We start from the raw sequence: 21,734 nt of genomic DNA, 5'->3' as shown, positions 1-21,734 counted from the left end.
GAGGAGCGTCCCGAGGACGTTACCCAGTGCCTAGCTTAGGGTGCTACACATGCTGGTCTGCAGTAACTGCTGGCTAAGCGAGGGAGGGAGCCGGGAAGCTGGGCGGTCCCCAGCAGCCCCACCTTCTTGGCTATGCACAAGGTGCGCAGTCCCCTCTTGGCGTAGTCATCCAAGTGCCTCTGGGTCTTCTCCCTTATTAGCATCTGCTGTTCTTCCAGAGTTGCTCCATCTGCAATCGTCCACAGTCAATCCAGTTACAGATATTTTTGAAAACAACAGTAGCCGAATCCACAATCAGCAAAAGCTATGAAGGCTCTATTAAAGGAAGCCCTCACAATAAATCTCGCCCCTGTTCCCTCCTCACTGGGCAGGGAAAAGCACTAAGAACTTAATACAAACGCTGCTTGCACATCATTAATAACTACCATACCAATGACTATGTTAATGTCTGCTGCCATTTGTCAAGCCTTTACCCTGTTCAAAGTACTTGGCAGGTAGTATGTCTTTACTAACTCAAGCACTTATAAAGGAGGTACTATAACGCCCACTTTGTTAAAGACTTAGGTATATAATAGATAACTTTATCAAGAATCACATGATGGAGCCCAGTGTAGTAGCCTAGCAGCTAAAGTCCTCGCCTTACACGTGCCTGGATCCCATGTGGGTGCCAATTCATGTCCGGCAGCCCCGCTTCCCATCCAGTTCCCATCCAGCTTGTGGCCTGGGAAAGCAGTCAAGGATGGCACAAAGCTTTGGGATCTGTACCGTGGGAGACCAAGAACAGGATCCTGGCTTCTGGCTTTGGATTGGGTCAGTTCTAGCTGTTGCAGTTGCTTGGGGAGTGAATCAGCAAATGGAAGATCTTCCTCTCTGTCTCTCCTCTTCTCTGTATATCTGACTTTCCAATTAAAAAAAAAAATCTTAAAGAAAGAATCAACTAACGGCAAAATCCAGATTGGAACCTGGATAGGAGTAGCCCCCCCCCCCAAAACTTGTTTGCTTTCCTACAAATATTAGACCCCTTTACCATAATTCACCAAGTATGACTTATTGCCAAATATCTACTCTTGGGCCTGTACACAAGCATAGGGAATGGTCTTTTTTTTTTTTAACCTCTGGGCTCTTCCTGTCACTAGCACCTTAGCTGCAGGAACCCACCTGGGGAGCCCCTGGAGAGCAGTTCCATGATGACAGAATCAGCACCCTTTGTATATACCACAACTTGATTGGAAAGCGGGTGCCGAACCACCACGGACATCCTTTTTCTCACTGAGTCGAAGGGCAGGATGTGTAGGAGTTGAAATGTTAATGACCCCAACGCAGCAAAGTCCACCATGACCTGTTCGGGTGTCCGTGATTGCAGAGTGCATCGGTAGGCCCTGGCAGCATACACCAAGGCCGCTTCATCCGGGCTCTCGGCCTCGTAACACAGGGCAGAGGCCAAGGGCGGGCCAGGGGCAGATTCCCCCTCGCCGTTGGCGGCGAGTTCTGCGTGACCGCTGTGTTTCTCAGTTTCCGTGCAGCAGGCAGAGTCACTGGAGTTGTGCGCCATCTCGGTCTCGCTGCCCTGGGAGGCTTCCTCCTCCACGGGCGAAGCCGGCTTCACTCGACTGAAGAGGGAGAGTCGGCTCACCAAGGCGTTTGGAATTCCGCAGGACGACTCTTTCAAACTGGCCAGAGACGGTGCACTTGCTCTTCGCACGGACAGTCTCTGGAAAAGGCTTTTAATCTCTTCCAAGGACCTGATGGGCATCCCACTCAGGGAAGAGAGTCGGATCTAGGAAGAATTGAGAAAGTCTCAACAATTCAGTCCAAAGCAACTTCAAACAACTTGAAAGCCAAACTGGGAAAAATTAGATACGAACAGTTATTACTCTTTCATAGCCAGCAAACAGTGAAAGCATGAAAAAAAACAAAGGATGCGTTGGTTGATGACACTGTCAATTTCTACAAGCAATTAAAGCGAATAGCAAAAGACAAAGTGCTGAGATTCAGCATAATCACAGCGCTTGTCTGAAAGAAATCATAGAAAACTCGGGTTTATTATGTGTCCTAGCAGCAACAACTTAAAAGTTACAAGCGAATTAAGTTTTCAGCTATAACAAAATACTTAGAAACACCCTGACATGTTTTTCAGTATTTGCAAGTGAAGTTTATAAAAATTATAGGTCTCTATTGGCAAAGTTGAGGCCAGTGCTGCGGCATAGCAAGGCAAGACACTGCTAGCAGCCCACATGGGTTTAAATCCTGCCTATTCTGCTTCCAATCCAGCTTCCTGCTAACGAGGTGGGAGTACTTGGATGGGTCTCTGCACCCACATGGGAGACCTGGAGGAAGCCCCTGATCCTGGCTTTGGACTGGGCCAGTTCTGGCTGTTGCAGCCAACTGGGGAGCAAATCAATGGATGGAAGCTTGCTTTCTCTTTTTCCTTCCTTCTATCTGCAGCTCTGACTTTCAAATAAATAAATAAATCTTTAACCTTGAATATGGTCCATGCGTATCTGTTGTGTTCTCATCTTTTAAATAAATTTTACTTAAAACATGAAATGAAAAAATGAGTCAAATCATCCATTTTCTTTAGGAACTGTTTACACTCTGTATTACCTTCTTATCACTTCCAAATATCATGGCAATTTGGTTCTTCTCTGCCTACACAAGTTCTTTCAGGCAGTAGAGTTTCATATTTGGGGGGGGGGGGCATAAGCTAATAGTTTCTTAAGGAGAAAACAACTGGAGATGCCCACTTCAGTAACATATGAGAGAAAACAGCAGGTAGGAGAAATCAAGAATTTCTGATGATTTATTCTCCAGCTACATAATCAGTCTTCATAGAGCATCTTTCAAGGCAAAGCCTCATGAGATACAGTTATCTCTGTCAAACACCACTTAATTGGAAGTAAATTATTTTTATGTTAAAGTTGACTACCTCTGAAGTTGCCAAAAGAAAATGATATAACGGAAAATTAAAATTTAATTGGATTGTGCCATAAATTGAATTTTAAATACATACGTGCAGAAGGGGAGATATTTACACAAAGGAAGCTAACAGAGCAACAGCGAATCACCAGCCTCTAAAATAAGTTTTGCTTAACTGGAAGTGCATTTTCCATGGATTTTAAGCTATGAATAGACTTTAAAAAATCCATCTTTTGTAGGGGCTGCAGAACTTCAGCATATTATTAGATCTGTTGGGTTTTAGACTGAGTTCAAAGTAGCCCAGCTTATACTTGGAAAGCAGAATTCATACATTACTCATAAATTCACATATTATTATGAAACATGGTAATGGATCCAGTACACTTTTTCTTAATGTCACACACATGACATGGGGGAATATAGACCTCTTAAAGAAAATTTTAATTTGGTGAGGAAACCAAAGCAAAATCACTTAAAAAAAAACAAAATCAGCAATTCTCTTGGAGGCAAATAGAGTATCCTTAGCCAGATGTTCAAAGTCCAAATCCGACTTCCCAACAAACCCACGATCCTCACAATTTCACTTCATCACATCACCTCACTCTGTCACTGAAAGAATGGAACTTACTAATGCCAGCAAATCACACAGAACATGATAAATACAGACAAAGGGTGCTGAATATACATGATACATTTGCTATCAGTTAATTAAAAATAGAACAAGATTAATTCAGATACACGTAAACCCAACATTCTCCAGGAGGCCACCTTTGCTTACACCAGAGACCTTACCTTTTGTCGTGGTTGGTTAGGAGCAGAAACCACAACGGTGTTGCAAATCGCTAATGCAATAAAGAAATCCATGATGTACAAGGTCTCCAGGGGCGGAATGTCAGTGGTCTCATCCAGGGGAGCAAAGAGCTGAGGCGTAATGTGACTAAATTTGTCCAAAAGTCTGGTGTCTGGGAGCACATCTGTTTCCTGCACATCCAAGAAGGCAAGGTGATGTTACAGTCAACACAACAGTAACCTTTACAGACCATGATCTAAGTGGAGAGAAGGACAGTGAACTTTATTTTTCTAAATTTTTTTTTAAAAAACACACTAAATGTAGATGCTGTCTTGGAAATGGAAAACAAAAGACATAAAATACATTGAATTGAAAAGCAAGTGCATATTGTTAATGAAGGTTATCTTGACCATTATACTAAACCAAAGCCAGGAACAACAGCTTTCAGTAGAATCTATGGATTTATTGTGCCTACAAGTCTACTTTGTGTCATTTCATCTGAAAGTAACTGATGCACACCAACTTCTTTTAGAGGATGCTGTTCATACCAGCATTGTTGTGACTCAAGTTACCAGTACTGTAAAAGCCAAATCAACTAAATAAAAACTATTATAAGTAGGTAAACCAGTTTTATCCAAAGAAGTACTGTGTTAGAAATTTGGCTATCATTTAGGAACACAGATGAATGCATTAGAAAGTCTTCAGCTGGAGCAAAATTGTACAGAATCCAGAATTCTGCTTAGAATCCTCATTTTATAAAAGCATCATGTTCTAGAGGAGTGCTGGGTGCGCTGCCTGCTAGCAGGCTGCAAACAGCGATGCAGTGATTAAAGCAGGGAGACACCTGATCCTGGACACCGGTTAGGGTTTATATTACCACTTAGCATATTTAAAAAGAGGTTTGAAGTCCCAAAGGTTCAGGTTCAGGTCGGAGTGTCCCTGCATACAAGCTTTACTTTACCTTCTGAGCTGCTTTTTTCTTTATTATTATGATACATTTCCATAAGCCCTGGGATTTTCCTTATCCTCTCCCCAAGTTTTCTCACCATCCTCACTGGCTTCCCCTATGTTATTACTACAGTATAGTTCTCCATAAACAGTCATATGTCCATCATCGCGGGCATGGACAAGGGCACTCTGTTTAAACGTGTCCTTACCCTATTCCGCCATCTTGATTCTCCCCTGATGAACCTTTCCAAAAATTTGTGCTTATTTCATTTTAAAGAAGATGGGGAGGGACAGACTCTTCCATCCATGTTTTCACTCCTCAAATCCCAACTGCTGCAGCAGCCAGGGTGGGGCCACGCCTCGGTGGGGAGCCAGAAGCCCCATCAGATCTCCCATGTGGGTAGCAGAGACCCACACACTTGCGAGCTCACTCACTGCCTCCCAGTGCATTTCTTCTTTAGTGTAACAATGGAAAGACTTACCTGCCCAGGTAGCTGTATAAAGTACACAAGATAAAGACAGAGATGAGGCCAGAACAATACAAATCCAAGGAATGTAACATTAGTTTCTTTTCTTCTCCAATGACCAACGCAACTTCAAGCATGTTAGGAGGCTCACATGAGGTTGAAGAGGTTCGAGTTCTCTCGTCACAAAGCATTCTTAAATTTCTATCTAAATATATCAATTGCTATCGTCCTAGGGCATTTGATTTAGCAAAATTCGAGCATGGTTGCACTTCGGCAGTGTGCAGACACATTCTTCTTCTGAGGGCTGTTTGTTAAAACTGCTGGCTGCGGGCCCGGCGCGGTGGCGCAAGTGGTTAAGGTCCTCGCCTTGAATGCCCGGGATCCCATATGGGCGCCGGTTCTAATCCCGGCGGCCCCACTTCCCTTCCAGCTCCCTGCCTGTGGCCCGGGAAAAGAGGACAGCACAAAGCTTTGGGACCCTGCACCCACGTGGGAGACCCGGCGGTAGAAGCCCAAGCCATTGAGCCACCATTGTTTCCCCGCTCACGTTAGCTAAGCCCAACTGCATTGCAGGCTGTGTTAGCAAGAAGCTGAACTGGAAGCCAAGGCAGGAAACAAAATCAGGCTCTCTGATACAAGCCTGTCCTGAGTAGTAGCTGAATTCATTGTGCCACATCCCTCTGCCCAGCCATAACTTCTTGATTTCTGGATACCTAACAACAGACCTGGCACGTGGCTTGGCAATAAAAGTTTATTGCTACAGTCTCCCATCAAACATTTGCTGAAAGCTTGTATTCCATAAGGAAATTGGTGGAGAAACAAGAAATTAAAAAGACGATATTGTCTTTTAAACACATATTAGCTCAAACCTCAAATACACATTTAAAAAGTATTTTTGAGTTCTTAGATAAGTTGCGTAGTTCTAATTGGAGCACAGAATGAAGAACATGATGTAAACAAGACCTTATCTGGGCTCAGAGAGAGTTTTTTGTAGATTTTTGTTCTAATTTAGTTTGACTTCCAATAATTCCCAAGCTTATTTTTTCCTTGTGGTTCACATCATGTCTTCCCTCTGGGTTGTAGCTTTTACATGCAGGGGTTTTTTTTTCCCCATTCACTTCTTTAAAATGAAACTAAACAAACAAAACCTAGCCAACTTTTTGCCTCTAATGATGTTTGCTGAGACGTTGGATGACTTTGATAAAATTTAAATATTAGACGTGTTTAAAATTGAGTGGGGTGACCTGCACAGTGGCTCAACGGGCTCATCTTGTGACTACAAGCACCTGCATCCCACATAGATGCTGACTCATGTCCTTGCTGCGCCACTTCCCATCCAGCTCCCTGCTTGTGACCTGGGAAAGCAGAAGAGAACAGCCCAAAGCCTTGTGACCCTGTGACAACGTGGGAGACCCGGAAAGAGGCTCCAGACTCCTGGCTTTGAATTGGCTTAGTTCCAGCCATTGTGGCCATTTGGAGAGTAAACCATCAGATGAAAGATTTTTTTTTCCCTCTCTCTCTCTTTCCTTTTCTCTGTAAACAAAACAACCTCCGCCCCAGCTCCCTACCTTTAGAATAAGAACAAGTAAATCTAAAACAACAACAAACTGCATGCAGCCAGGTATTGTGGCAGTTACAGTCACAGCTTAGGATGCTTGGCCTGTTTTCCATATCAGAGTGCCTTTGATTGAGTCCAGCCTACACTTCCAGTCCAGCTCCTCTCTAATGAACCCGGGAAGCAGCATTCAATGCCTGGCACCTGGACCCCTTGCACACATATGGGAGATCCCGACAGAGATCCTGTCTTCACCCTAGCTCACACCTAGCTGTGGTGATATCTGGAAAGTAAGCCAATTCTCCTTCTTGCTCCCTTTTCCTATGCCCGGCACCCCTGTGTCACTCTGCCTTTCAAATAAATTAGTCTAATGAAAAAGGACTGAGAGTGATAGCAGCCCCACTTTGTTTTTGCAAAGCCATAAGTACACAGAGTGAACAACGACAACACTGGAAACGGGAGATCAAGTTAATATCATATCCTCTCCTCTAGTTCCACCTATACTCAGGGTTCCTATTTCGGTTCTTGCTGTCATGCCTGTCCAGTTTCAGGGGATCACTACCCTGCTGACATCCCTCATCAGTTTAGGGATTCACTACTCTATCTGTGTAATTTTGGGTTTGGGACATGTCCAGTCCTTCTATTGGCCCCTTCCAATACTTAAATATCACAGATTCAAAGGAAAACAGCAGAAGTCATAACCATGCAAACACACATTAACAATTCCTTCACTGCCCCCATTCTTCTATGATCCTGCACATTCCAAATGCCGTCTGCACCAAATATCATCCCGTTCTACTACTCTGCAAACCTCTCCTCTTAATCCTAATTCAACACTTTTCCGCATCTTTCCTCATTCCATTCTTGCTCCCTCAAGTTAATCACATCTTTTCTATGCTTTAGATGAACTATTACGTGTTTAAAACAGGAACACAATTATCCAGCTGTTTGTCTGATTCCTCTGTACAGAGCAAAACTGAAGCCTTGGGACCATGGCTTCCCTGTCCTATCCCACTGCCCAGTATTATGCTCTGTCTGCCACTAACAAATTCATTTATCCTGTGTCAGTGATCTGTGGGGAAAGGCATTGGTCAATGAAAACAGGAGTACATGGGACAGTTTAAACAAAGATTAAATATTAAGATTAATTAATAATCAATAAAATTAAGATTAAACAAAGCCTACTTGAAGGAGACAACAGATCCAAAACTATAATATACAATTAAATCAGATGTTCCTAGACAGAGACACCCAGAGATGGCAGAGAAGAATGGGTTCATTGAAAACATCTGAACCGAGATCTCTAGGACAGGAAGCAGACAGCCATGCAAACACCTAAAAGCAGAGTATTCCAGGGGAAATGGACTTATACTTGCTGAATGAAAAACTGCACAGGATGAAAGGAGCATTAAGCACAGTGGTTTACAAAGCAAGGCTTCTATTTCCAGCTCAGGCACTATGGACAAGGATTCACAGGCTCCCTGACACCCTAACTCCCAAGTCTGGCACATCCTTTTGGGACCTCGTCTCAGTAGCCTCACTCATTCTCTGGTTCTATACATGCCTTCTTTGAAGCTGACCATTGTACAGCCTTCCATTTCTGGACAGCTCTATGCTCTCAAGCTGGTGTTCTCCGCCTGTGCTCAATAAATAGACTTTTAGCATCACAGACATAATTTTTTACAGTAGCTCATTTGTCAAGTCAAAGATTTTGGAACTTTCTCAAAATAATATTTAACTTCCACAAAAGATAACATCAACTTGTCTTCACCAGGAGATGATCTTTGAAAAATACAAACAGAAATCCCAGGCATTCATATAATCAGAATGACACATGCCCTGAGGTAAGGGAAGGTGGACACAAAATATTAAAAATGGAAGTGCCCAGCCTGTTCAGCAGCTTGATTCAACAGTGCTTGAAAATGTTTGCTTGAGAAGAGATGTTATCAGAGGGCTTGAGTTGAGCATTCAACACAAATAAATCCTTGTTCTGAGGGAGCTAATGATGATGTGACATCAGAAGCAGAAATAAGGCCAATGCAGCATGTAAGGATGTGTAAGCAGAGCTTGGAAGCCGAGGAAGGAGAACTTGGGAAGTCTTCAGAACGTGGGTTGAAAGGTGATTCTTAAAGAACTAAGTCCAGCCAATGTGGGAAGTAGAGATAGCATACAAAGATAGAGCATATTTTAAGCAGGGGAAATTGTATAAAAAGGACCTTAAAAATATTTTTTTTCTGATAATAGGATATGGCTTGATTGGGGAATCAGGAGGGAAGTTATGATGCCAATTCACCTGGTTGCCAATAATGTGCTATTTCCAACTAAACATGAATTGACACACACTTCCTGATGGCTGAAGAATATAAAAGGTAAAAGGATAGTATAGAAAAAGTATGTATATGATTCTGATGCAGCCTTAGAATTAGGACAGTAGATACTGTATCTGTTTTTTATATCTTATGAAAATTTGAGCAAAAATTAGCCTGGATGTTTGGAACAGCTTGACAAATGGCAAAGATGTATTGTAAATGGTTTTCCAGCCTCAATGCCATGGAAATGAGTTGGATTAAAATGATCGCTACTGTTGCTAAAATGGTTGCAGGCAATGTTGAGAAGACTCAGGTCTTCTTCATCCAGGTCTTCCTGGCTCAAATGACACTCCTGGGGTCTAATATCACTTCCCTGCTTTGAAAATCATACATTCCATGTAGAAACGCAAGGGTTCCTCAGAGCCAATTTGTTCTTGTTCTATCACCTATCTTGAAGGCATTTCTTGTCTGCTATGGTGGAATCCTCTTGCTGGTGAAACACAAGAGTTAATGAAGTGTGAAAGGCAGAGAAGCAGCTGACATTTTGTAGAAGCAATTTTAAGTATGGTACAGCTTTTTCATTTCTGATTTTTTTTCCACACAAACAATTCCCTTGATTTTTACTCTCTCCGTCATCTCTTATTTTCTCTGTAGTAACATGGGTTGGTTGGTTAATAGGTGTGACAAGACACTTGCCAACACCTCCTGTTGGGATCCTAGGACACAGCGTGTCGAGTTCTGATATGGGAATATTAGAAACTGCCCTGCTGGGGCACAGGAATAGGGCAGAGGAGAGAGTGTGGTTGGATTTGGCTGAAGATTAGAGGCAAAGGGTCTCTGAAGTACCCTCACTTAGACATATTTACCTGTCTAGGGGATAACTCTATGGCGAATGCTACTACTTTGGGGAATGATCCATGATCCTTAAACTAAGGCAGTTCTTCTCAGGCTTAGCCTGACCAGAAATAGCATATTTTTTTTTAATCCTCATAAAACATTACACACTATCTCCCAGCACCAAGTTACAACAAACATCAGAGTTGTGACATTGTTGCTCCTTTGTGTAATTAGCATGTCACTCATGTTGTGTGGCAGTTGTGCAGTGTCTTCTCTGGAACAAAGTACTAATGTTTCACTGTAACTCTGAGGTTGTCATACAGCATGGATGAACAGGATTCTAGTCAGGCATTCACACTTACAATGGGGCTACTGAAAGCCGCCTGTCTGGCATGAGGCGTTTCGCTGGCTCCTTCTCCACTTCCGAGAGCACAAGAGCTTCCAGCCAGAGGATGTGAGAGCTTCCTTCCCAGAGGCCCATGATTGGCAGTCCTGCAGCTGTGGGCTGGCAGCTTCACCGTATTGCCAAGGGAGTTGCTGGGACTGTCTGCGAATTCTTCATCTTCAGAGATAGCTTCCTGATAGGACTCTAATCTCTTGGCTGAGGAGTAAAAATTACACTGGGTGAACCCTGGAGAAGAGCCACTGGGCATGCGATTAAATTAGATTGATAAACAGCTATTTCACATCACCTCCACTTTCAAATCTGGTCTCTAGCTCCTCCAGCCCTACCCCTTCCACACTCAGTTAAGGAACTTACCTTATACCTCACTGAGAAGCAATCAGAAGCGAGCGGCCTCCTTTTTCAAGCATCAGATCTATCCCCCTCTGTATCTGTGTTCAGGAAGTCCGTATTTCCTCCTCCTACCATGGATCAAGCACTCCGCTTGTTTGAAAGGCCAAACCCTCCACTTGTGATCTGGATCCCACTCCTCTGGATTCTATCGTTTGCAGCAGTCTCTCCTCAACCAATTTCATGACTTCCTGTCCTCATCTTCCCACTGGCACTGCTCACAACCTAGTCACAAACATGTTCTACACTGACAAATCTAACCATTATATTGTCCCCTATTGTACATGAATTCTCAGTAATGTCTGAAAGAGTTGGCCATTTCTTCCTCCTTGAAGTGACTTGTTTGAATCTACACTTAACCTGCTTTTCCTCTTCAGGTATTGTCCCTTCCTAGTTCCTTACGCTGTCCATTAGTAGCAGGTTCTTATTCCCTTCTTCATCCATACATTCTTCCTTGGGTGATCTCAACTAGTCCCTTCCTTGAAATACAATCTCGACTGTACCATCCATAAGCCTATGCCTTCAATTCTGGCCTTTCACTGAGATCCACCTGCAAGCGCATAATCCTCTAACTTGATACCTCTACGTGGATGTCTACAAGATTCTTCTTTAAGTCTCTTGTCACGTATCTTTGCCCCATCTGTAATCCATTCCTTAAACAGTAGCTAGAGTGATTTTCTTAAAAGATAAAATAGGATCATTTCCTGCATGACTCTGCAATGTTTTCACAATTAACTTAGAAGAAAATCTTGGTTATCCTGACTTCCAAAAGCCACATTAATCTGAACACTACGGTCGTCTTTAACTTTATTCTTTCATCTTCCACATTCCCCAGAAATTCAGACTCTAGAAGCCTTATCCTTTCATTTTGCAAATTAACATGCTCACCGTGGCCACTAAAGGCCTCATTGCTAGTTTCAGCATCCCAGTGCAATGATCCTGTCTTTGAACTTCAAGGTACATCATTCAGAACTAAGCTCTAACATTCCCAACCATCTAATCTACAGCAGCGACCAAATCATTCTGTAGCATACCACTATATTGTTACTCATTACAAGTGTAACAGGTTAATATTTTGCTCTCATAGGACCTCGGTTTTTAGAATTAATGATTTGGGCCCATTGATTTTAAGATCATTCTGCAAGTCTCATGAAGTCTCTGCTTAAACAATACAGAGTGCTTTCTTAAATGACTTTTTGCTTCAAAAACCAGTCTACATATTGTGTCACATAGATTCTGACTTTCTTCCTTCTCATCAATGCCCTTGTTTGAAATATCCATTCTTAATTTACTTCATAAATCCTAAACATCTTTAAAGGTGTGGTTCAAACGCCAGTTCCTCAGAAGACCTATACAGTAGGGCCAAGTTCCCACCCATATACTCATTTGAACATGTATAACCTCCACAATGAATAGGTACAGGGTATTTTGCCCTATTTAGTCATTACAATGGTGCCTGAGGAGGTACTATTAATATGTTCATTCTAGTAATAAAAGCTAGTGATTTTCCTAATTTCACAAAATATTATATAAGCTAGTCCTAAAAACTATTGCTATCAGCCTCCAAAGGCTGACCCTTCATGCCACGCCATGTCTGAAGATGCCACATGTGCCCCTACTTAAGCTGTGGGGTATGCGTGTTCCCTCTTCAATGTTCAAAATAATGAGCAGGAACTACAACTCTTACATACTGCAACTGCAGAAATTAGGACTCAAATAGATTGAGTGCTATAACCACAGCTAAAGAGCTAGCTGGAGACAGAACTGGGATTTTAATTCAGGTCTTCTTTATCAGCAAACCAGTCTGTGTACCTACTAAGGAACAGCTTCTTAGCTGTGACGTGTGTGAACTAGGTTAGCTCAGATGTTCTCAATATAGAATTTGTTCACCAGAGGGCTCTGGCAACGACTGTAGACAATCTCATTATTATAGCTAGAGTGGGATGCTTCTGGCATTGGATGAACCAAAGATAAAGATACTTCCAAGCATCATACAATGCACTGCGCAACTTCACATGACAATATATAAAAATATTGGCAGTATTAAGGTTGGTAAATTTTTGTGTTGTTACTAGAAATTTGCTGAGGTACAATATCATTTTAAAATTCACTGGGAACTTCAAAATGCATTTAATAGGAGAGCTATGCCTCAGGATCACATAACTTCTAGCCACCACTGGGGAAATAAGATATCTTGTAAATCTGATTAATAACATGCTAGGTAGCTCAATAATCAGAGCTGTAAGCAGAATCAAGAAACACAGAATGATTCCTCATGAAGACTTTTAACACTTCTATTAAAATAGAAGTTCCAAAAATGCTTTAAACTGGGGCAGGAATTCTTGGCTTCTGACTCAGAAAAGAAAACAACAAATTCTATAATCCTTCATTATTTCTGAGGGAAGGATAGTGGGTTAAGTATTAAATCACCTACCTACTTCTTCTTACTGACTTAATCCCTAATTCGTTTTTTCCATTTTTCTCTTGAAATTCCCAGTAACTACTTATGACTTCTAACTCACATTGGTTTGATATTCAGACGTCAGTGTGAGTCCATAAAACACAAAGTTCATTCTATTTCTCAGTGTGCCCTGGAAAGTGCTGAAAGCAAAGGGTAAGCAGCACACTCGGACGAGTTTCCTCAACTGTATCATCTACACACCCTCCATCTAATCTTTCACTATGAAATAATCCCCCAAACTTTACCAGCATGCCAGCTTTCACCTGCTGGTAAACAACCCACCGAGTTAAGCCAGCTGCAACCATACCATTCAGATGTCAGATAAGCAAACCCCTTGGTATAAAGCATTCCTCATACAGTATTCTAAAAATGTCCAGAATTCTGACTTAAAGACCTCACACTTTAATCAATGCTGAATCCACCTCCAAAGCTGGCTGCTTGAAAACCAAAATAATAAGGAACAAGAACACCAATCTTCACCTTGTAACAACATAATAAATTTACTTCTGTAAGTCTTCCTCCTACACGAGTTCCTTAAGAGACAGGGCTATTCTGTATTATAAGAGTCATCCTTACAAGGACTACAATAACAGCTAATATTAGAGAAAATTTTTATGCCATGCTTTGTCCTATATGCCTTTGAATGAATTACCTTCTCTCACCCTTGTCATCATCCAGAGGCAGATACTGTCCATTTGATCCCTTTTTATCGAGGTGCAGAGAAATTAGACATTTTTCCAGGGGTCTCATGGCTTCTAGGTATTAGAAATGAGATTTGGGTTGGGAGGGTGTGATTCCAAACTGGAAAGTGTTCAGTGCTGCTCTTGTGTATATCAGGTAGATAAAATATGTTTAATACGGATACTCTATAGAGTATGGGACTACAAATTGACAGCCATTCTATAAAATCCTTGAATAGCACCCCTCAAGGCTGTTAAGATAATAAAAAAGTCTAAGAAATTGTCAAGTCTGGAGAATTATAAATGAAGACTGATATATAGAAACCTGGATGTAATCCCAGGACAGAAGAATGATGTTAGGTAAAAAAAAGCAGAAAGTCTGAATAAAGCATGGGTTTCAATTGATTATGTATCAAAATTGGTTTCTTATTTCCACAAATGTATCATAGAATGCCTGCTAAAAGGAGGAGTCATTGTGTACTGGAACCCTCCATGATGTCTTTACAACTTTTCTGTAAATCTGAAACCATTTCAAAAGAAGTCAATGGTTTAAGTGTTCCCTTTTAGAGCAGTCACAGGACACAATGTTAAACAATAATATCCGTATTAGCCACCTGGAGGCTTTTTATGTGCAGACTTCCAGAAAGGCTCTGAAGAGGGAACCGAGGTTCTGCGTTTCCAACACACATTCTGGTGTTGCTGAGGGACAACATTTGTGAGTTGCAAGATTTTAAAATGTGTGATGGTGCTGTCAGATGTGCTCAGCGTCATAGCATATGTGTAAGAGGTTATTTCTAAGTAGCAATATGCTTTATGAAATTATCTCCTAGGCAACCCCTTAGCAAGAAAACCCTGAAGGACTGGCCAGGAAACACAGATCAACAGTAACACAATTTTCTTTCTCATGAAAATAAATGTCACAGGATTAACTTAGAGAATTGATCCTCACCATGACCCCTGTCCCCACTGTGGTGTGTGTGTGTGTGTGTGTGTGTGTGTGTGTGTGTGTGTGTGTGTGTACACATGTGTATACATGCACTAGGTCTTATTTTTAAAAAAATAATGTCAATAAAAACAGACCAGAGGTTCTGTACGTTTCCATGCCTAGGTAGAGTCCACACTTCCAAGAGGTAATACAAAACTATGGTTCCCAAACAGGTACCTTATCAATCACAGTTTAAACAGGATGACACATTATTTCGTACCGCTGGCATCTCCCCTAGACAGGGAAGCATGGAAGAGAAGTGCTCACTTGGATAGGAATTTGTATGTTCAGGGAATAGAGTGGTAAAGGGTTCTAGTTAACATTTTAGATATTATGAAAACAAAGTTACGTAAATACAAAAAATATGTAGTACTTCCCACTGTGTATTTAATGAAACAATTACCCTTGAAAATAAGGATCTATAGTCAAATAACTTTGGAAACTACAAACATTCTACATAAATTTAGCTGTAGTGTTATTTCTGTCAGTGAATAACTGTTGATCACCAAAACTAATGGTGGATTAATTAATACATTCTAGAAATTCTTACAGCGTAATACACCATCACCATAACATGAACAAGGAGAAAATGGAGAGGGTCATAGTGGAATCTTAAGAAAAAATACCTGAATTACAGGAAGATGTGACTACCAGAAATGCATATACACCCAATGCTAGCACATCTGGCTTTTTGAAACAAATTTTAGTGGCTCAAAAGGGAAAAGTAGGTTCCAGTACAATGATAATTGGGAACTTCAACATCACATTTTCATCAATAGAGAGATAGACTAAAAAAATCAACGAGTGAGGCCCAATAGCTCAGTGCCTAAATCCTTGCCTTGAGTGAGCTGAGATCCAATGAGGGCACTGGTTCATGCCCCGGCTGCTCTGCTTCCCAATCAGATTTCTGCTTGTGGCATGGGAAGGCAGTGGAGGATGCCCCATGGTCTTGGGACACAGCACCCATATGGGAGACCTGAAAGAAGCTCCTGGATCCTGGCTTCAGATCATCTCCTTTCTGGCCATTGTGGATGGAAGATCTTTCTTTATATATCTAACGCTCTCTGTAAATCTGCCTTTTCAGTAAAAGCAAATCTTTAAAAGAAAAGAAAGTTCCATACAGTTTGAGAAAATTTGGGAGTAGTTCTTTAACAATTTGGTTGAATTGATACTGGTTCTTTGTTGTTCCGAGTTTTCATTACTGATGCAATCTCTATCTTGATTATTGTTCTATTTAGGTTTTCCATGCTTTTGTCCTTCATTTTTGGTAAATTGTATGTGTCCAGAAATCTATCAATTTCTTCCAGGTTTTCCAATTTGTTGACATATGACTATAGTCATATGGGAATTGGAGCAGTCAGGATATGATCTGGCACCCAAACAGGATCCCGGTGAATGCAAGGTGAGGATTTAGCCACTAGGTTATTGCGCCATTCCCCCAGATTCTTTCTATGAGGTCAGTATCACCTTAATTCCCAAACCAGAAAAGATACAACCAATATCACTGATTAACATGCATTCAGAAAATTTCAAGAAAATACTAGCTAGTCAACTGCAACAATGCATCAAAAAGATTACCAAAATGGACCAAGTGGGATTTATACCTGGGATGCAGGACACTTAAATAAGCACAACTCATATTAACACACTGAAGAATAAGAACCATATGATTATCCCAATGATTCAGGGAAAGCACGGCACAAATACAACACTGATGAAATACAACATCCTTTCATGACAAAGTCTTTAAGCAAACTGAGTACAGAAGGAACATAGCACAATCTCGGCAATACATGTCAAACCTACGGTCAGCATCACGTTAAACGGAGAAAAGTTGGAAGCATTTTCACTAAGATACAGAATTCGCCAAGGACATTCACTTCCACCATTTGCCATCCAATGTAGTTACAGAAGTTTTTAGGTGGAATTCTTAGAGAAGAAAAAGAACTCAAAGGACAAATTGCAAAGGAGGAAGTAAAATTATCTGTTTGCTGATATGATCATATAAATGAGGAAAATAAAAGCCTCCTCTAAGAGATTACCGGAACTTGTAGAGTTTGGCAAGGTTGCAAGATATTAAGTCAAAATACAAAAATCAATAGAATTGGCACACACAAAGAAATGTCAAGGCTAAGAAAGAGCTTATAAGGTCAGTACCATCCACAATAAAATTTTTTTTAAATACTTTGGAATAATTTTGACCAACAATGTGAAAAAACTTTACAATTAAATTTACAATGCAATGAAAAATACAAGAAACAAAGAAAAGCCTCCCATATTCATGAATTGGAAAAATCAGTATAATTAAAATGCTCATACTACTTAAATTTATAGATTAAATCTAAATCAAAATACTAAAAATGTCCTTCTCAAATTTAGAAAAAGAATGATGTTAAAATTAATAAACACACACACACACACACATATACAAAAACTGAAATAGCCACAGCAATCTTAAACAATACTAGCTAATCTGGAAAGAATTCCAATACCAGATTTAAAGACTTTATTTTAGAGCAGTTTTAATTCCAACAGTCTGGCACTGGCACAAAAACAGACCCATGGACAACAGATTAGAGACCACCCCCTCCACCCCCAGAGAAAGGAATCATTTAAAACCAATTGATCTTTCACAAACAAGCTGAAATTAATTCCCAGGGAAGGGGCATCTTCTTCCACAAGTGATGTTGAGAAGATTGGATCTCTGCGTACAAAAGTATGAAACAACACTCTATGTAAAAACTAACTCATCATGGATCAAGGATCTAAACCCAATATCAGAAACTCTCCCAATAGAGGAAATCATGGAGAAGCCCTACAAGACACTGAGATAGGCAAGGACTTCTTGAAAAAGACCCAGAAACACATACAATAAGGACAAAAATATACAAATTTTGTCACATTGGGCTAAGATGGTTCCTCACAGCAAAGGAAGCAAAGAGGCAACTGAAACAATGGGAGAAATATGTGCAAGCTACAAATCTGATAAAGGATTAATCCTACAGGAAACAGCTATTCAAATTTTTATGTACAAAGATGCTTATTAAATGATAAATTTGCATACTTTTTCATCTTGTCTCCTTGTAGCTCTAATGTCTAAACTACATGAGATCAAGGACCCATGTCACATAATTAAGAACTGACAAAACATTTGTTAAATAAATTAGTCAATGTTAAGCACAAGTATATTTTCAATTGCAAACCAACTGGCCACCATATACTTGTATTAACACCTATTTACATAATGAAAGACTACATTGTTCATGTAAACATATGAGCCAATATTTAAAAATATCAGAGACCAGCACCATGGCCAAATAGCGTAAGCCTCTGCCTGCAGCTCTGGGTATCCCATATGGGTGCTGGTTTGTGTTCCAGCTGCTCCACTTCCAATACAGCTTGCTGATAATGGACTGGGAAAACAGCAGGCAATGGCCCAAAACTTTGTACCCATGTGGGAAATCAAAAAGAAGCTCCTGGCTCCTGGCTTTGGATTAGCTCAGCTCCAGCCACTGTGGCCGTTCGGGATTTAACTAGCAATGAAAGCTCGCTCTTCTCTAACTCTTTCAAATGAAAACGAATCTTAAAAAAAAAAAAAGCTTGTGAAACATTGTTGGATAAGAGAGATAAATTGCAAAACAGAATTAGAGTGTGTTCTGATAAAAGATAAATATTTTATAAATATATATGATTATGTACAGAGAACTGTGCATAAAGCATAAATGGATGGCTGCTCATCACTGGAAGTACTCAAGATGGTTCACATTTCAAGATTAGGACTTTTGACTTGTCCATGTCTCTGAATTATCTTCACAGGAACATGCATCACTTTCATGAACAACAACAAAGTTACGGAAGTTTTTTTTTTTTCTTTTTTAAGGTAACTTGGGTTTATGCAGTTCATGGTATTTACTTTTAAATTAGTTATTTTTCACTAAGTATCAGTGAATTCACTGAGATGACATAAAAACAGGAGTCATTTGAAATTATTTTCAAAATGTTTTGCAGGGAGATGGCCCACGGTTTCCTCGGATTCTCCAGTCTGTGCTGCACTACTCCTACACTTTGCCTCACCTCTACCCCTCATATATATCTAAAACAAAGTGTCACTTTGATGCAACAACTTTTGAAGGGACAACAATTCAAATTGATTTGAATGAGTTAAGTGCTTGATGCCTGAGCCAGCCCAGGAGATAGTTAGACTTTTGTTCTCAATTTATATTGAAAATGTTAAAATCTAGAACTTTCATATCACAATTATCAGGTACTTGAATGACTGACTGCCAAAGAAAAACATAACAACAAAATTTCAATATTAATGCTGGTTTGTGTAAGAACCCAACACTCACCATTTTCTTCATGGCAATAATCATATCCGGCCACACTACATCTCCTAAAAACCATCTTGTTCTCCGTGAGGGTTCCGGTCTTATCAGAGAAGAGGTACTGAATCTGGCCGAGATCCTCGGTGATGTTCAAGGCCCGACACTGAACTGTTGAGTCTGTTTTCTCATTATAAAAATCCACATCACTTTGAATAAAATATATTTGTCCGAGCTTCACAATTTCGATGGAAACATACAGGGAAATGGGAATCAAAACCTAAGAAGATGCAAACAAGTTTTAAAGCATTGCAATATACTACAGGAATGAGAGAGAAACTATAAGTAATTGGGGTAGTAGTCAACTTCTAAAATTTTACAATAAGCTCGATAGAAATTACCTGTAACAAAATTATCATGGTCCAAAACATATAGAATCCTGCCAACACTGGTGATATGACATGTCCATCAGACTCAGGAATATTAAAAAAGATTATGTTTTCATATCTGCTCAGCCAGATTCCATGACCTTCCAAAAAAGAAAAACCACACACATAGACATTAAAAGGTTGTGCTATAGGGTTTATGGAGAACTTTATTCTGCGTATTGATTCTGGTGGAATATACTGTTTGTTTTTGGAAATAAATTCAAATTCAAATGTCTACATATTTCTTTCTCTCTCTAAACCCCTTCCCAGGTAACCTCAACACCAAAGCAAATGTATGTAACCAGAATCAACATTTTGCTGGCCAAGGAGTGAAGTAAAGACACGAGCAAAGATATTACTGACAAACAGAAACTACATTCTAGAAATCAAACTGATGAATATCATTTAAAATATAATGCTTCAAGCTAATACCTTGCTTTACAAAATCAGAAAATAATCAACTTTTGCCTACCCAATGCACCAGTTAGACACATGATAATGAGAAGCAGGACACACCAGAGGACATCAGTATTTGCTCTTCTTTCTAGTTTACTGCGCTTGTACCGTGGCCCGCTGTTGTTGAGCATTGCTTTGGTTTCATGGCCTGTGTGGGAAATACAGCATGTCAGAAAACACACAATTTAAAGTGGCAAACATATTTCAAAATGTCTCTGGAAAACAACAGCATATAGGAACATAAAATATGCTTTTCAATTTAGTTTGCTTTTTAACCCAGTTAGAAAACCAAGACTAAAAACTTTCTGTAACTTGTGTCTTAAGTGAAAACTGCTAGCTTGTGCAGAAGCAGGGACGAGACTGATGAAAATGGGAAGTGTGACCAACCTGCATAAACCACAATGCCCACCACAGCCTCGGTGTTTCTCACGGTGCAGCCTCTGAGCAACAAATTTTCTTTACTGAGACCTACACGTTCTTTGTTGGCATGTTCTCTGTAAGAAAGACAGTATATGACCTATGTTTAAATGGCGGGAGTGCAAATGTAAAACTGTAACTCATGGTCTTTTTACTTGGCAGGTCATAGGAAAGATTTAAATTTTTGACCCATGAGCTGTTTCAATTACTTGCTTTGGTTAGGAAAAAAGTATCACCAAGTTTTCACTTACCTTTGTTTTCTACTAATTCTTTTTTTTAAAAAAGCAATTTCTGTTTCTTACTTTAGGAAACTCAAAAATGTTCCAGATTAAAAAAAAAATTTGGGAGGGGTACATATTTATTGTGACTGGAGAGTTGACAAGGGAAAAATTGACATAATTAGAAGTTACCTTTTTCAATTGTTTGTACTTAATATGTCATTTCCAAAGTTATTAGGTGAAAAGTTGATGGGAAACTTTATAATGAAGAGATGTGGCTAACAACACCACTCTGACAATGAGACAAAGGGACACCGTGGTGCTCCTGGTTTGTAATAAAGGCATCTATTCCAGCCTCTGCCAGGACATCTGGGGCCTGTGGTTTCAGAGGATGTGGGAAGGCGCTGAAGCTGTATGCAACATCTGTGCATGTATGATACATGCATATATGATAATACACATGTCTTACTTTCTAGGGAATCCATTCCCACCCTCCACCAGATTCTAGAAGGGCACATTCCAGTTTATAGAAAGGTCAGAGAAACATATTAAACATCACTGAAGGATGCAGGCAGCCAAACTGAACATGTGATATATTCCATAGACAAAATGGTTGGTCCCAATTTATTCTACAAATCAATGGCTTGAACAACAAAACAAAACAAAACAGGAGTACATAGACATCAACAGAGCAGTACAATGCCACTGTAATCACTGGGGGAGAAGGAACCTGGGAGTTCCAGGAGCAAGGCCACTCTAGCAGTTAGTCATGCTAATCAGGAAACAGGGCTGCTAATGTACAAGAAAAACTGGAATCAGAGGAAACCATCACAAATGGGCCCCCGAGAGGGCAATTAAACACACTACACAGGAACCCAGGGGTAAGCGACAATCTAGAGAACCAACGAACTAACATAGGCATGGAACTAGAAAGAAGCTCTAAGACAAGGCTCAAGGACTATCCCAGCAAATGATGTGTGAAGGAATAATCATACCCCAAGGACTGAAAGAAACCTAATGGTGGGACACCAGGGCTCCAGTCCCAGACATTTGGAATTACTTATCAAGTTGACACCATAGCAAAAATATTGTAGGCAGGATCTGGGGTCTTGGAAAGTTACCAAGATCAAAATTTTTATGGTTAACAATACT

The 21,734-nt window shown here is 40.3% G+C and overlaps 1 protein-coding gene across 1 annotated transcript in view; it reads right to left on the bottom strand.

Moving 5' to 3' along the window:
• ATP10D (ATPase phospholipid transporting 10D (putative)) overlaps nucleotides 1-21,734 on the bottom strand; it is an 86,368-nt gene that overhangs the window by 29,675 nt on the left and 34,959 nt on the right. The window contains exons 6-13 of the mRNA XM_040966357.1: nucleotides 20,335-20,441; nucleotides 19,964-20,095; nucleotides 19,465-19,592; nucleotides 19,091-19,343; nucleotides 10,185-10,423; nucleotides 3,709-3,897; nucleotides 1,159-1,777; nucleotides 123-229 (exon numbers count right to left, since the gene is read on the bottom strand). Of these exons, the coding sequence (XP_040822291.1) occupies nucleotides 123-229; nucleotides 1,159-1,777; nucleotides 3,709-3,897; nucleotides 10,185-10,423; nucleotides 19,091-19,343; nucleotides 19,465-19,592; nucleotides 19,964-20,095; nucleotides 20,335-20,441 (1,774 nt within the window). The remainder of the gene's footprint in view (nucleotides 1-122; nucleotides 230-1,158; nucleotides 1,778-3,708; nucleotides 3,898-10,184; nucleotides 10,424-19,090; nucleotides 19,344-19,464; nucleotides 19,593-19,963; nucleotides 20,096-20,334; nucleotides 20,442-21,734) is intronic.

Source organism: Ochotona curzoniae, unplaced genomic scaffold, assembly GCF_017591425.1.
Source record: "Ochotona curzoniae isolate NIBS_2020 unplaced genomic scaffold, NIBS_Ocur_1.0 scaffold_4505, whole genome shotgun sequence".
Classification (NCBI taxonomy): Eukaryota; Metazoa; Chordata; class Mammalia; order Lagomorpha; family Ochotonidae; genus Ochotona; species Ochotona curzoniae.
Note: the sequence above shows the minus strand (reverse complement) of the source record. Positions and strands in the feature narration are given on the sequence as shown.